At 37.3% G+C, this 17,202-nt stretch overlaps 2 protein-coding genes across 3 annotated transcripts; one reads left to right on the top strand and one right to left on the bottom strand.

The window, feature by feature from the left end:
• Positions 1-2,439: 2,439 nt before the first annotated feature.
• On the bottom strand, positions 2,440-7,984 carry LOC145735334 (facilitated trehalose transporter Tret1-like). Of its 2 annotated transcripts, XM_081989177.1 has the most exons (4): positions 7,796-7,977; positions 7,617-7,748; positions 7,273-7,563; positions 2,524-3,502 (listed from the first exon to the last, which is right to left on the bottom strand). In XM_081989177.1, the coding sequence occupies exons 1-4, from the start codon at positions 7,839-7,841 to the stop codon at positions 2,619-2,621; spliced, it is 1,353 nt and encodes a 450-aa protein (XP_081845303.1). In that variant the 5' UTR covers positions 7,842-7,977; the 3' UTR covers positions 2,524-2,618. The 2 variants fall into 2 exon arrangements, with proteins under 2 accessions (XP_081845304.1, XP_081845303.1); XM_081989178.1 differs by lacking the exon at positions 7,617-7,748 and having other exon boundaries at positions 2,440-3,502; positions 7,796-7,984.
• Positions 7,985-12,759: 4,775 nt separating this feature from the next.
• Positions 12,760-13,653, top strand: LOC145735702 (uncharacterized). The gene has a single exon (XM_081989679.1). The coding sequence runs from the start codon at positions 12,760-12,762 to the stop codon at positions 13,651-13,653; it is 894 nt and encodes a 297-aa protein (XP_081845805.1).
• The last annotated feature ends 3,549 nt before the right edge of the window (positions 13,654-17,202 follow it).

Raw genomic sequence — 17,202 nt, 5'->3', positions numbered from 1 at the left:
TAACGCAACCAAACGGTTTTACAACATTGAAAGAAAATTAGATCAAGCATTTATTGACGAATACAAACAATTAAAGCACATGACAAGAGTGGAGGACACACTGGAAGATGGTAAGTATTTTCTACCATACAATGGTGTCATTAAAGAGACGAGTACTACTACCCGTCTCAGAGTGGTGTTTGATGCTTCGGCAAAAAGCTCCAACGTAGTATCTTTGAATGACGTAATGATGGTGGGATCTACAATACAAGCTGATATATTTTCAATCCTTTTAAGGTTCGGGCAGTATGATATTGTAGTAACTGCTGACGTTACTAAAATGTATCGCCAAATTCATATTGTAGAGTCCCAAAGAAAGTTGTAAAAAATTGTTTGGCGTGACAATCCGCGTACTAGAAGTTTACCAACTAAACACCGTGACGTATGGTACCGCTACCGCAGCTTACCTAGCCATTCGTTGTCTCAATGAATTAGCTTATGAGTTCAAAGAAGAGTTCGCTCAAGCTTGTGAAACCATTTTAAATTGTTTTTACGTTGACGACCTTGAATGAAAAAATGAAATCTCTAACATCTTGCCCACGGGTGGTTTTGAGTTGCGTAAATGGGTCCCCAATGACCAAAGAGCCGTCGGGGTTGATGACGATACCAACACTCCTACACAACTCAAATTTGAAACGTCCGAATCTACTAGAACCTTGGGATCAAAGTGGATTCCACGAGGAGATACTATTAACTATGAAATTGAAGCATCTTTTATTGAAAGGCCTATTACAAAAAAGATCAATTTTATCATCAACGACAACAAAAAGTTGTTTTGATCCTTTGGGACTTTTGAGTCCAGTTATCATTGTTCCAAAGACGCTAATTCAAGATTTGTGGAACATCAATCAACCTTTATATTTGCATACGAAATGGCGATCTTTCAGAGACGAGCTCCAGATACTAAATGATTTAGAAATACCGAGGCAAATAGTATGCAAAAACACCAAGATATTTGAGGTGCTTCTTAGGCTTAATCTGCGTATTACCTATGGTGAACACGATATCTTTCCGATTTTCTTGCCGCAAAGAATAACAGCCTCTGTTTTTTCTGGAGCTATTTCAAGGAGGTTGGTTAGCATGTGTTAACCTGTCATGTCACCACAATGTCTCATCCATCTTGTATACCAGATTGTCTTTGTCGTTTCCAGTAACTACCACCGCCAGGTCATCAGCGTACGCTATAGCTTCAACACAACTCAAATAATCCATTCTTCCGATCCCTGAGAGATTCCCGCTATCATCTTGCATTCAGCGCGGCGGTATAGGATTCTTCTATTTTCAAGGTAATCACGCACTACGTTATACAGGTTTGTATAGGTATTTACTAATATCCTTACTTCTCAAGGCAGTTAAAATCTTTGCAAAGGAAAGTGCGTTAAACGCGTTCTTAGTTTAAACGTCACGAAGGAAATATATCAAATTTATTTCACTTGAACGGAAAGATAAAAAAAAAGTGCAATTTATATTACTTGAGCGGAAACATAAAAATTGTGGAATGCGGTTGCAATGCAACTGCACTCATGAGGCAATAGCTAAAAGTACCGAGGATCGAAAGGTCGTCACAAGTTGTCGGCTAGAGAAGACCAGGTCTGAGAGTTTTTTGATTGGTGGAACCAGTGTTTGGAATCCTATAAAAAGGAAGTTATACCCTATAGAGAGGGGTTCATTCCAGTCAGTCCCGTTTTGTCGTGCACCACGTCGGAAACCGAACCGCAAATGTCTATTAGACATGTCCGTAACCCTCAAATAATAGTTATTCGTGAACGCGCTCTAAGTGACAAGCTTCTCTCCAAGATCCTGTCTTCATTAGAAGTCTAAGTATGAATATTTTACTTTTATGTTGTGTATTGTTCTACGTCTGTTTGATTATGAATTTATTGGAAGTTAGCAACGTTTTTCGTTTATTTTAATAGTTAGTAACTTGTGAGTGGTTTATGTTAAGGAACTTATTTAATAGAACTTGATGGTAGAGTTAACTGTGTGTTTTATTTCACGCTGAAACGAGATCCCAGGCAAATAAGTTGAATTCAACACGTCACGCTAGTCGTGACAATATTTCTTATTTTGGAGTTACGCCCTAACCCTAGATTCTTGAATCGAGGGAACGGAGTTATCAAGAGAAAGGAACACATAATTTGACAAAAACCTGCTTTTGTCAACCAGTTCTGTCACATTCTATCAACACTTCTATCGTTGAGATCACTTGGGCTCTAAAATGTGGTGCTCTAAAACTACTGAACCCTATTCGAGGGGTGCCAAGCGAGCAGGCACTGTGTGTGGAGGGGGTATTTTGATTATTTTTTGCTTTGAAATATCGTGGCACTAGTACAAACGGATGTATCTACCTATATTTGATCAATTCAAGCAAGGCGGCAATATAATTAAAATTGAACTTCACTCTGGTAAGTTCGTTTAATTTAATAAAATAATTTCAACCAACAAAAAACTTTCTAAAAGCACAAATTCTTTTAAAAACCACAGTAAAGTCTAGAGATTTTATATATTTTTTATTACATGAGATATGGAAGAAAGAAAGCTTTATATTCTTAGTACTTGCATTTATACCTATAAGTATTTTATATTTTTAGCTCTTGCTGAATTTGCTCTAAAGTTTTTCCTTTTGTTTCTGGTACCATCTTCATAGTCAATACCGTCGAAATCAAACACGAAATCCCATAGAACAGGAATGGCGCGTAGAATCCCACATTTTCGGAAAGTACATTAAACAAATACGAACTCAGTAGCACACTGGCTCCGAAAGCACCAATTAGTACTGATATGGCTTTGGACTTGATACTGACCGAAAACAGTTCCCCTAACATTAAGGTTGGCACTATAGCAACACCGGGAGTAGCCACGGTAATCCACAAGAGCATTCCAGCAAGAGGAAACCAAGTAAACTGGTCCAAATTAGCTAGTTTATACTGTTCTATACTAAAATACCCTGCTAGGAGTATATGTAAAAGACCGCAACACAACATTGAATAAAAGAAACACAGTTTTCTTCCAAACGTTTCAGTAAAAGGACTTGCCACTAAAAGAAGAGCGCAAAGTAGTCCAAGGAGGATGATTGAGGAAAGCTGTGGGCTGAAGTTGCCTCCAGCTTTCTGGAATATAACTTGAGTGTAGGAGTTAAACAAGTTAATGCCGCTCATCATTTGGGAAAATCTTAGAAATAGTCCAGCAAGCAAGGCTCTGCGGTTGCTACTAATGACCAGCAAGTCTTTCCATTTCCCTGTTTCAGACATCTGACGTTCCACATCAGATTTGACGGTCAGGAATTCTTTCTCAACGTTTTGTTTTCTTCGAAGCCATTGCAGGCTGGCTCTGGCTTCTTCATTTTTTTGGTCTCTGATCAGTTGATACGGTGATTCCGGCAAAATCAGCCAGACTAGCAGCCCAAATATGATGGGAAAGATTAGGCCGATGTAAGCGGAAGTTTTTACGGTAACATAACTCCCTAAAATTTGACTTTTCAGTTTGATTACAACTTCTACACTTACCACACCTGTCCTTGTTCAAATGTTTCAAGGAAACCCTAAAAAATATAGTATTATACTTGATCCTCTAGAGCAATAAAACGTTAAAGAACATAACCCTATTTTTGAAAATATTTATTGTGTCCGATGATTAAGTTTTCCGATACGGCAAATAGCATATTTCAAAATCCGCATTTCAGTTAGTGTCGAAAATATTACAATTATATTACATACAAGTTGTGAGAACAGTGACGCGATTGCTGAAAGTTCATTTTTGATCTTGTAAATTTTCTGTTGCCCCAAACTTTACTGTAAAAGTTAATATTCACATTAAAGTAAAAAATGTGAATTATATGTTGTAAAAACTGTCACGTAATGGTTAAAATATATTTTCCTCTCAATACATTTTACCCAACATTAATCATATTAGTCAAAATTTAAGCGGTCAAAAATTGTAAAATAACACTTATGAAAAGTGTGTTTTTCAAAAACAGGATAGAGATTTGTTTTGAAATTTGTTACAGTAACGCATTACACTCCAAATCTAAAAAGGTCACACGAAATAAAAAAAATAATTGCATTTTTCTTCACCCAAAATATACAGGTTCAAAACTAGTAATTCAGGCCCTCGCGTCGTTAGAAAATTTACCCTAAAAGTTGCCAAAGTACCAAAAATTCTAAGGTAAAGTCGCAAGAATCTTAGTTAAAACTTGTTGAAACACTCAAGAAATCATTAAAATATGAATTTTGTTTTTAAAAATTCCTACAGCGATGTCCAAATTCAATATACAGGATGGCCCATAAGTAATCGGGCTCCGGCATATTCCTGACATCAAAATAATACGATTTAGCTAAATTGTCCTATACCGAAAGTTACAAGTTAAGAAAGATACAGGGTGTAAAAGATAAAATTTTATTCTTGATTTTTTATCATATCATCAAGGTCTTTTGATATGAATTACTAAAAATATGTACAGTAGGGTATCTATAATGTGAACATACTGTAACGTGAACATTCCAAAACATGAACTGCGCCGTGCTATCACGAGATATTTTAAAACGTAACCAATAAAATAATCGCACTCTAAAACGTGAATATTGCTAAACATGCATACATTGATACATTGATACATGAAAATCCACTACTACTCCACCGTCGAAACCGCTCCTTTTTATTCCATTATATTAATATTATTTTTGAAACAAACTAAATGAATTCAAATTTTGATACTGAATAATAAAGTCGACGATTTAGTATTGATTTTATGGGTACATTTTCATGATTTTTAATTTTTTATTGGAAAACAGAAAGGTGTATCAAAAAGCTGCTACATAGCTTTTTTGTTCTAAATTGAATGGAGAATTCTAAACTGATTTGCATTTTATAAAAAAACAGTGGCGTACATTATTTAGGAACTTGTTTGACTGGACGGCACTGGCAAAATTAAAAAAGTTTAATTTTTTATTGCAAAACGTGCCTTATCGTTGACAGTTCAAACCTATAAAGTTTTACAAGAATATCTGAAACCGTTTTGAAGAAATAAATAAAATTTTTTTTCCAAAATTTAACATCATGTATCTCCATAACAAAACATCTTTGGATCATGGTTTATTTAGCAAACTAGGGTTCTTTTTTGACGTCCTAAAATATGAAGCATTTATCGTGAAACACGCTATAGATAAGATAGTTGTTGCTATATACAATTAACTGATAAATAAATAAGGCTTAGAAAGGCATTGATTCGGTTGTAGACGTTCATTGTCCAATCTCGTCTACAACTCGTCGTGTAGTTTGGTTAAACTGGACAATGAGAAGATGTGCGTTTTTTACTAGATATTAGGAATGAATAAATTGAGATATTCAGGGTCTAATTATTGACTGATTAGGGCTTTCAGTAGAGAATAGAACACTTACATACGTTTTCTATTATAGTTGTATAATAGGTACACGATCTAATTGGTGTGTGGAGCGTTTGGCTGAGTGGTGTGATAACACAAGTTAATACATAAAATTATAACCTATTAATATTATTGCCCTCTTTCTGGTTACAAGTGTAAATTTTTAGACCTAAATTTACAAAGATTTTCCCGAAATGACGTCAATTAATATCCTAATTAAATTTTTAGCGTGCAGGGTGGCGTAATTTGCTTGTTTTTATATGGAAACTACCAAAACCATTAAGAAATTTTAAAATCAAAAGGGCGTTGCCGGGGTATTTTTTTCGACATTTTGTACAAGTTCCTGTATCTTCGTTATTATTAGATTTTGGTGAAAATAGCTTTTACAATATTAGGGCACTTTTTACGTAAATTACGATTATGTTATATTTTATAGTTTCAGTATTTCTTCAGTTACCAACTAAACTTCTACTTTTTTAAATACGAGTCATATTGTTACGGTTTGGGCCTACTATGCTCGATACTTACTGAACGAGCACTCGATTCGGGATGGATCCGATGCGCCGCAATATCTGGCCGAGCGCGTGTTAAAGTAGGCCACCGTTAGAAAGCGATACACCAAGAAGCATCTTCGATGTTCGACGCAAATCGCGAAGCGTTTTGCGGTGGTTCTAGAACGTGGTTTAACGAATATAAAAGAAGCGGTTTCAGACGGTGGAGGAGTAGTGGATTTGGAAACGCGGTGAAGTTTAAAGAGTAGAATAATTATGGAATTGTAGCAGTGTTTTTGGTAGCTGAATTAATTATTGTACGGAGTGTTTTCAAGTGTAAATAAATTTATTTCTTGTTGAGTTAAATTGACTTTGTGTAAACCCACGGGAAAACCGTAACAATATTTTATTTTTTCCCCGTCAGAAAGATTTCTTTTTGTCCTTTAAAATGACCTATAACATATATGGTTTCTGATAAATTTTCCCACCAGGATCACCGGATTAAACACTTATGGATTTTTGGATTTTTTTTATGGGGCCACTGGAAAGACATTTTATATAAACATGCAAGCAATAGTTAGGACGAGTTATGTAATGTCTTTATCTTTGATTAATTAACACTCGAGTTTCATACTGAAGAACATTTTTATTTCTCCCAGTTTACGCCATTACTCCACTATCTTTCATGCGACACTCTGCGCGAATTCGTTCTTAATTTCAAATATTCATATAAATAACGCAATTCGAACTTCAAAATGTTTCTAACCATAACCATACTTGTTATAAATCTTTTTAAAGGGGAAAAATAATCTTTCTGATGAGGTAAAAATAAAATATGGCTCGTATTCAACAAAGGAGAAGTGTAGTTTAGAACTCAAAAAATAGTGAATCTATAAAAGTAATATTAACATAATCTACGTAAAAAAGTGCCTTAATAATGTAAAAGCTATTTTCACCATTTTTAACGTAGCTATTTTCACTTTCATAATAACGAAGTTACAGGGACTTAAAAAATCATTAGATCAGTCATTGCGATCATTAAAAAATTGTTTTAAGAATCACATGTTTATTAGCCGACTTTTAATTTGCTTTCTTTCGAATTCAGATTTTTCAGCAATTTTAGTTATTAAATACTGTGAGAAAATAAAAATGGATTTTTATGAATCGCATGTCTGTTCCTCCAATTTTCTATAAATATCTCAGCACGTAGAACTTATTCACCGGAAAATTATGTATTAATTCCCTTAGACGTCGTCGTTGAGAATCCTTTCGTTTTATAATGTTTCTCAAACTTTTAAGAAAATGCGAAAAGGAGTGGTAAGTTGTAAAATAGAAATCCCGTATAGCTGTAATTCCTGTACCTACAACAGTCATGCTGAACATTCCTAAGTTCAGAATAAAAACTGGAAAATTGCCCCAATATCCCCTAATTGTGGGCGTGGTGATCTCCCCTATGTAGGTGGGGACGCTGCAAAATAGCACACAATCTCCGACCCCTCCCAAAAACCTGGACGCATAAAACCACCATTTATTTTGAGCTGACAAAACCATAATCCAGCTGAATAAGTGTGGGACTGTCAGGGCTATAAGAGATTTCTTACGTCCCAGGTATTCGGAGATTTTAAAGTAAACCAAGCTTGAGAGTAACATACCTGGAAACAAACTGTAGAAGTGCAATTTAAAGGGATTGTAAGGGACAACCTACCTACAGGGTGGATGATTATGAAAAATGAGGTGTCTTTTTCAGTTATGTTGAATTCAATATTTGTCGGAATGGAAAGTGAGTATGGGGATGTCCAACCAATCACCAGTCCATTGGAAAAACATCCAATAGCCACTAAAATTAAGCGTTGCACTACAAAGTTTGCCTTCTGAACTACTCACCAATCATAATCGCCAGAACTTGAGGCCCCCATTCCCTTGTAAACATCTTTATTTGAGATATTTTGATGGTTTTCAAGACCTGTGACCAAGGAATTTTTTCGGCATACTCCGGAGAGTAACTTAATAATAACTCACTAAAATCTTATAGCTTTTGTTTTACAGTTTGTTTAGGTTTATGCGTGATATTTTGAACAAAGCTGTTATCTTATTAAAAGAAAATCCTCCTGTATTATTAGTCAAAAGATAATAACATTCAGCTCGAAATTTAGTGATTTAAGTTTTTCTCTTATTTGCTAATTAAATCAGTATGAGTATACCAGAAATCGAACAAAATTACTCGAACGTCACAGTATTAAACATTTCCATTGTTGGCTGAACTACGCAATAACCGTCAAAGCAACCTGGATTATTGTAACCAGATTATCCACGTCCGTATTTACGATATATAGGGTGGTCCAAATTGATTAAGAAGTACATAAAAACTAAACTTAATTTAAGCTGCAGTCGAAAGGTGTTCCCTAGCAGAGCTAGCGGGCCCTAAATACACAATTGCTTGTAACGGATTTTTTTGGGGTTTCAAAATAGGGTGCAGTGAGTTACAGGGCTTTACTCTCCTTGCCAGTAATTCAATAAAACACTGAGTTGCGATGGACTTCTATTAAACTACATACAAATTACAAAAATCGGAACTTACCTAATACCAAGCAATGCATTCCAACAACTATCAATCAATTATTAAACACACACCCAAAGGTTATCAGGTTAATATAGCAACTGCTCTCAACAGACTTCGAGAACCAAAAACCCGATACACATCGACAAAATCGATCGGAATCTGTATGCAAAAAACCGTTCCTATGCCAAGCAAGTCCGCAGAGACCAAATATATAAAATCCATATTTCATCTGAAAATATATCGCTACAACCTGACCCCCCTATGTTCGCATACGGCTCAACATCCACAAAGTATGATTTCAAGTGAGACACATAGAATGACCGCGCTCCTTCCGAGTACTAGGATACTCCAAAATGTATGTATTTTCCGCTATCTTTGTTTTAACTCTATAAGGAACCTCGTACAAGTACATGAATTTCCGGATTTCTGCTCTAACTTGCTTGCTCCCTTGGTTAAACGCAGGATAGTTTCCGGACTTCGCCCTCAACCTTCGCTTCTCCGCCTGTGACCAAAACGTTTCACGCGCCAATACTAATTGGGATTCGTTATTCGCAGGACCGGTTATGGGGCCCTGCAATTTGGCTGGCAACAGACTTAGCCCGGGCAGCCCTAACTGCAATTCTCTGGGGGCAAATCCCATGGTCTCATGAACTACCGAATTCATCAGCTCCTCAAATTTATTTACTTCCCATGCCCACCGGGCGTGACAGTCTCCGCAAACGCACGACACAACTGATGTACTCTGGCACCTATTTCGTCCAGCGCGCTTTTCCAACGTACCGAGCTAAATTGAGTACCTTGGTCGCTCAACACCCTTTTACACACGGCCATTTCGGTAAAATACTGTCGCATTTTATTTACCGGAATTCGCGTGGTTGCTTTCTTAATAGCAAAAAATCTCAAAAATCATATTTAGTGAACACATCCATAATGACAAAAATATAGTTCACACCCCTTCGGCTTGTTGAAAGTGGCCCAAAAAAATCTACTGCTAAAAGATCGTTTTTCTCCGCGTCCGTAATGGGCTCTAAAGGCTGCTTTGGTTTTTTACTACACTTCGTTTTCTGACAAAGTTCACAATTTGTAATCACTCGCTTTACCGCTTTGTACATATTAGACCACTAAAGGTCATTACGAAACGCGCGCCTGGTTTTGAAGGCAACAAAATGTCCAAGAACACGAAAAACTCGCTTCTTGCGCTCATAATGCAACATCTTAACATAACCTTCTTTTTCAAAAGTTTCCAATAACTTCTCTCTCCGTTTTTACTAACCAGTTTTGTAAAAAAAACACAGTCCAAAGCCAAACATAAGAGGTAAGAGCAGACATGGGTATAAACAATGTTTTACAGCCTTTACTATATTTTATTTTGCTATTACAGATACAAATCTAAAGGATTTCCTGTAAAGCCACAGTTTTAACACTTGTCATGGTAAAAAAATGTTTTGGTTTGTGAACAACTTAGTATGTAGGACATTCGGAGATTTCATAACCAGTTTAATTCCAATCACTCCAAATCGGCTCAAGAGGGGGTAAAATATAATTTCCCGTTGTTGGTCACTCAGAAAAATCGATACTTTGATTGACCGAGAAGAATACCTCCACATTTTTTGCGAGTTTGGAACTGTACGGAAGGTGCCTGAAGAAGTCACTGTTATGGATTGGAAAGCCTAGGTTTCATCTGTGTTAAAACCTGCAGGTGCTCCACTCTTTAAATTTGCACCAAGCAAACGCATCATCTTAACGAAAGGAAACAGAGGAGTTATATCAGTCCAAGGGGAAGAGCCCTACAGAACCGGCTTGGGTGTTCCCAAAGGAGTTCTAAAAAAAGGAAAAACACTCGCACTGATTAAGCCTCGCCATTTACCCCACACAGTGAAAGTAAAAAAAGAAAAATTGACTGATGTGGTCAAACTTCTACAGAAACAGTTGGGGAAGACAACGAGTACACCTGTGTGTACCTAAGAATTTAACACGACAACTGGTTGTCATAGTATTCTCATAGGTTTATTCACTAACAAAATAAAATTATGATAAATTAATTTTCTTACCTCTAATCGCATGTACCTGGATTGCAAGAAACAAAACTGTTTTCTTGTAGCTAAGTTGGTTTCAAAACTGTGTTCTTGCACCACTGAGTACCAAAACTCGCTCCTTGCAAACTACTAGTTGCTATTGTCGACACATTAAAAAAAAATAGTTTTTCCTTTGCATTAATTATTTATTTTACACATGTAATACAACAACAACAAGGAAATAGCTTAACTAGTAAAGTTTAGGTCAAAAAACGAAACAAAAAGTACGTAAGAAGCAATGTTACGAGTTTTGAAAATTCATTATTCTTAAAGGAAAATGTTTGAAATCTTTAGGTAGTTTTTTTGATGAGCCTATGGATTCCAGGATCCAGCGAGTAAATCTGGGCTATTTTAATGAACTTATTTTGTCATATAATTTAGCAGATGTGGTAGGAAAGGCTGTATGCATTCCCTATGAAAATAGCTTTGCTGTTGTAAAATTCCACTTGATGGAAGAAGATGAGGGAGAGTTGGTGTCTGAAGTGCCTGTTAGTTGGCTTGACAAAAATAACTCAGTCTGTAAATGACCTGACGAAAATTATTGTACTATTATTATTGTACCCATTGTTTTAACTACTCAAATAAAATGGGTTACCTGTGAAAACCTGAGTTTTTCTATCTCTGGGCTACCCCTTAACGTGACAATATACAAGGTGATTCCCGGTTATGGTATATTAGAAGTATCTAGAGAACAACTCAATATTTTTCACTGCAATTTGGAGTGTAGCCTAGGTTGGGTCCAAACTCTCTTTCCAAAATAATTTGGACTTAACGTTGGTGCCAGATCAGTCGGAAAAACACCAACTTTTGATTTTCAAATGGAACACCTCGTTTTTAATCTAGAATTCCTCGCAACAAGGTTAGTAATTAATGTTAATACTTCCCTATCTTGCACCGTTTGTCAGATATTTTATAAAAATGGTGAATTTGTCAACAAAACGGTGCTCTAAACTTTAATTAAATTCTCAAGTCCTGAAAGGTTTGCTTATGTGACCTTTTGTCCTCAGTTAGACAATACTATATGGTTGAAACGCCCAGAGCCAGAGACAGAAAATGAAAAAAACCTACAGAGTGGTCAAGGTCACCTTTTAGTCGGACAGATAGATACAACAGCGTGAATCACCCTGTATATTTATTAGAAATAAAGAAAAATTGTTAAAAAATAAAAAAAAATTGTTAACATAGGCAGAAAGGCCATGTTTTTTTTATTGTAGAAAATAAAGATTGTTTATACACAGAGTGGACCATAAGTAATGGGACATAGAGCTGCAGCATATTCCTGACATCAAAATAATACGATTCAGCTAAATTGTCCTATACTGAAAGTTAATATTAAGAAATTTACAGGGTGTGAAAGTTAAAATTTTGTTTTTAATTTGTTATCATATCATATAGGTCTTTTGATATAAATTATTGAAAATGTGTATAAGTGTAGTTTATATAATGCTTAAAAGACCCTGTAAATATATAATTTTTACTATGTACAGTTTATGCGTAATTAATTTTTAAACCGGAGTGACAAAATATAAACAAAATACTCTAGCAACTGTCATTCTCTCGTTGCCCAGCTACTTTTTATGCCAAAGTGTAGTTTATATAATATATTTTTTTATATAAGTATTTATAAGTTTTTAGTATGTTGCATGCCAGAGCATCCGTTGTGACGTCACGTGCCGCTTTGCTTAGGGGAAACGAACTCTGTCGATTGTGCATCTGTTGCAGTTGGCAGTTTACCGCTGTTTGGCGCTATTGACATGTGTCGTTTCTGGCTGTGTTTTGTTTTGGATTAATCTGTGGCGGTGTTGCCTACCGTCTGGTTCGTTTCTTTACTCGGAGTAAGTTAGTGTCACCTTACCTGTCCGTGTTGGGCAAGATAATGACAGACGACTTAGGTTATTTTTTATTTGACATTGCACATTTTTCCCGGTTATTTTTAGACAGTTACGGTGTGTGGGCAAGTGGAAAATGGTTGTCTGGTGAACGTGCTAGTTCTAGTTTTTCGGTTTTCCTCATATCACGGTGGTGTATTTAGTCTTAAGCATGCAGGAAATGTCCCAATAACCGCAGACTATCAACAAGCAAAGAATAAATGCAATTCGGTTTATGGTGTTATCGGTGATCTGGACAACAAGCAAGACTAGCATAAGTCCCGGCAAGCAATCTTCAAGGGCACACCACGTGTGCAATAGTTTGAGTAAATTACCAGCTTAAGCATGTCACAGGCCAATAACGACACTGCACATCAACAATACCCCGACGTTTTCGCTCCCACTGCAGTCTTGCCTAATCAATCTCCAATATTGTTGGCCCCACCGCTGCAGGAAGCTTGTGCTGAATCAGGTCTTGTTCAGCCCATTCAGGATGAACGTGTTTCGATCAAACCACCTCAATTTTGGCGCGTTGACCCGAAACTATGGTATATCCAGTTAGAAGCCCAGTTCCAGATTGCTAACGTCGTTCAGGACACTACTAAGTACAATTACGTTATTAGCGCTATTGATACAGATATTCCCCAGATTATTACCCAGGTTGCTGATTTTGTCGTTAATCCACCTGTAAGGAACAAATATGAAAAGATTAAAGCTCGTTTAATCGATAATTACTCTGATTCAAACGAGAAGAAGCTCCGGAAACTGTTAAGCGTAGTTTCACTTGGCGACAAAAAACCTTCACAACTGCTAGTTGAGATGGCACGATTAGGCGGTACCGCAATTTCCCAAGAGGTTATGAAGACGCTTTGGATGCAGCATCTTCCAACTAACATCCAATCTGTGCTTACGGCAAGCAGTGATTCACTGGATAGTATCGCAAGGATGGCAGATAGGATATCCGAAATTGAGCGGCCCAAGGCGTATTCCGTTGCTCAGGACAATAACGACAACCTCGCAGCTGCAATTGAAAAGTTGACTAGACAAGTAGCAGAATTAAAGCTCGAACATCGTCAATTTCAGCAGAAAAGGTCCAAATCAACTGTTTCGCGTGGTGTCAGTCCTTCCGGAGCCCGCGATGGTTCTGGCCTATGTTGGTACCACCTTCGCTTCAAAGAAAAAGCTCGAGCGTGCAAATCACCTTGCAGTTACCAGGAAAACGACTCCCCGCATCATTAATGGTGACGAATGGTGTGGACATGGCCGGTCACCATAATGGCAACACCATCAGTCGTCGTTTGGTTACCCTTTAACAGGTATTAAATTTCTTATTGATTCTGGTTCGGATCTTTCACTGTTGCCTAAAAATAACGCGGATACATTTTTGTACGCGGCTAACGGTACAGTTATATCCACTTTTCGTACAACTAAGCTTAATATTAGTTTAGGTTTGAGACGAACTTTTTCATGGACTTTTGTCATTGCCAATATCGACCACGCTATTATCGGTGCAGATTTTCTTTCCCATTTTAAATTGCTTATTTATTTCAAGCGGCATATTCTAGCAGACATTACCACACACCTTGAAGTTCCGTGTAAAACTAAATATTCTATTGTTGGTTCGGTTCACACCGTTTCTGACAACTGCAAATATGCTCACTTGTTGAAACAATTTCCTTCTATTCTATAGCAAACTGTTCAAATTCTCTACGGTAAAGCATTCTACTGTACATATAATTTCAACGGAAGGTCAGCCCGTTTCCGCAAAAGCACGTCGCTTACTGAGTGATAAGCTCGACATTGCTAAGAAGGAGATACAATTTTTATTGGAAAATGGTATTTGCCGACCATCGTCTAGTCCTTATTGATAAATACCCTGTTCCCAATATCCAAGATTTCTCTCACATTCTGCAAGGTAAATCAATATTTTCGACATTAGATCTCATCCGTGCTTACCACCAAATTCCTATTGACCCTAGCTATATTCCCAAAACGGCAATAATTACTCCATTTGGATTGTTTGAACTTACCCGAATGCAATTTGGCTTACGCTGCCCAGTCATTTCAACGGTTTATTCACGAAGTCCTCAATGGTTTGTCATTTTGTTTTGCCTATATTGACGATATTCTTATTGCTTCGTCGAGTGAATTTGAGTATCAGGAACAGTTAAAACTGGTATTTCAGCGTTTAGAAAAATATGGTTTAGCCATCAAATTGGAGAAATGCAAATTCGGCGTAAGTCAGTCGAAAGTCCAATTTCTGGGTTATCAGGTATCACAAGAAGGTTCAGCTCCATTGCCCGACAGAGTAGAAGCAATTTTGAACTATCCTCTTCCCAAAACCGTTTGTGATTTACGCAGATTTTTAGGTGTTATAAACTTTTATCGCCGTTTTCTTCCAAATGCAGCTGAATATCAAATTCCATTGTATAAACTCCACCATAACGGCAAGAGAAACGACGCCACTCCTCTTATATGGTCCCCTGAAGCTTTAACAGCCTTTCAGCACTGTAAGAACAACTTAGCTAATGCTACCCTTTTGGTACATCCTTCACATACAGCTCCACTTTGTCTGACTACAGATGCGTCAGATAAAGCAATGGGCGCGGTGATTGAACAGTTGGTTGACAATGTTTGGAAGCCAATCAGTTTCTTTTCCAGAAAATTCACATCTGCACAGGCTAAATATTCCACCTACGATCGTGAATTACTGGCAATTTATACGGCTGTGAAGTACTTTCGTTATCTTTTGGAAGCAAGGACATTTTCAATTTTCACGGACCATAAGCCGCTTATTTTTGCTTTTAAGCAAAAGCTTGATAAAGCTTCTAGACAAGCTCACTACTTAGAATTGGTTTTCCAATTTTCCACAGATATTTTGTACATTTCCGGTAAAAACAAATGATATTATTTTGCAGACGCATTTTCTCGAGAGTATATATCTCCCTCAAACTATTGACTATGAAGTTTTTCGAACTCACCAACTAAATGATCCCGAACTACAGACCATTTTACAGAGTCCCATATCTACTTCTTTAAGTCTTCAGCAGTACACGTTTTCTGATACAACTTCTTCAGTTTATTGTGACGTGAAAAGCACAATCGTACGACCTTTTGTGCCTGCAACTTTTCGGCGCAAGGTATTTTCAATTCTTCACGATCTGTCTCACCCCGGCATTCGAGCCACTGACAAACTAATTTCATCAAGATTTGTTTGGCCATCTCTGCACAAGGACATACGAGATTGGACCAGAAGTTGCCTAAATTGTCAGAAAGCCAAAGTACACAAGCATACGGTCACTCCTTTACAACATTTTCAGGTCCCTGCAGACCGTTTCCAAGTTGTCAATTTAGATATTGTAGGTCCATTACCTTCATCTCAAGGTTTCACCTACTGTTTAACTTGCATTGACAAATTTTCGTGCTGGACTGAAGCTATTCCTCTAACGGACATTACTACCGAAACCATCGCTTTTGTCTTCTATTCTCACTGGATTTGTCGTTTTGGTTCTCCTGATAAAATCGTTACAGACCAGGGACGTCAATTTGAAGGTAGTCTTTTTAATGCCTTAGCCCTAACTATGGGTTGTTATAGAGCCCGTTCCTCTCCCTACCACCCCAGTTGCAACGGCAAAATTGAAAGATGGCATGGCATACTTAAAGCTGCAATCATGGCTCATGCTACTGAACATTGGACTGAGATTTTGCCATCAATTTTACTTGGTTTGAGTGTTACCGTACGTGAAAATATTGGTTACTCACCGGAAATGGTATGTGGTTCAACCCTACGTCTTCCTGGTGATTTTTTTCATTTCTTTCCTCGCCCCAACACTCTACTGACCCAACTTCTTACGTTAGTCGGTTGAAAGACAATCTTAAAAGAATTACAGCCATTCCTGATACCCACCATTCTAGACAGAAAGTTTTTATTTCACCTGAATTGGATGTTTGTACTCATGTTTTCACACGGACACTGTCCCGGCCCCCCTGTGCTAGATTTCAACCCCCTCTTAACCTGCCCACAATTAATTCCCACTGCTTGGATACCTACGTTTGTCTGTGACCAAGAACTATGTTTAAATCTGTACTTTTATGTCTCCAGTTTGAAGGTTGCTTAGTGTTTAACTTTAATTTTAATCTTCATTCGTTAACTAGCCATGTCATTATTTGTACAACCCTATAATTTAGCTGTCCGATAATTAGTATTAAGTTTTAATTTAATCTAACTTTGTTATTTGTTTACACTGTATTGTTTTGATGGAGTACACCGACTACACATGTATTGTCAGCTGTCTGTCATGTCCTGCTTTCGGTTTTTTGACCTTTTCCGCTTTTTGGGGGATTTGGTTATTTGGTTTTTTCGGATTTGGCAATATGATGCTGCCCCCTAGACTTCCGTTTCCTGCAACCTGCCCTTGGCGTGTGTTGGGAACTATTTTGTCCATTTCATGTCCGGCTGCACCCAGTGGCGGCTCGTAGTAAATTTGAAAGGTAGTGCACAAAAGGAGGGTCAATTAGCGCAAAATTTTTTGAGACCACGCCCAAAATTCCTACAATTTTAAAATATGTAATTGTTTTCAAATATTGCACACTAACGTTAGGAAATACTGGAAGCATTTTAAAAAGTCGCGAAGAAAAATAACACGTGACTGATGAAAACATGCATTTTTGGACTCAAAATTTGGGAGTGTACGTGCACATGTGCACTTATTGAGGAGCCGCCACTGGCTGCACCCAAGCCATGAAGCCCCGCACGGTTACACTACCATAGTGATAAAAAGGGAAAAC

The sequence above is a fragment of the Ips typographus genome, linkage group LG11 (assembly GCF_016097725.1).
Source record: "Ips typographus isolate SLU linkage group LG11, UJ_Ityp_2.0, whole genome shotgun sequence".
Lineage (NCBI taxonomy): Eukaryota > Metazoa > Arthropoda > Insecta > Coleoptera > Curculionidae > Ips > Ips typographus.
Note: the sequence above shows the minus strand (reverse complement) of the source record. Positions and strands in the feature narration are given on the sequence as shown.

Excerpts from the sequence above, each read along its gene's own strand:
- LOC145735334 (XM_081989177.1), bottom strand. The coding sequence starts at position 7,841 with ATGTTTACAAGGGAATGGGGGCCTCAAGTTCTGGCGATTATGATTG. Across the intron at positions 7,749-7,795 it reads AGTTCTGGCGATTATGATTG|TGGCTATTGGATGTTTTTCC; the intron begins GTGAGTAGTTCA and ends GCTTAATTTTAG. Across the intron at positions 7,564-7,616 it reads CATAATCATCCACCCTGTAG|GTATGTTACTCTCAAGCTTG; the intron begins GTAGGTTGTCCC and ends GTTTGTTTCCAG.
- LOC145735702 (XM_081989679.1), top strand. The coding sequence starts at position 12,760 with ATGTCACAGGCCAATAACGACACTGCACATCAACAATACCCCGACGTT.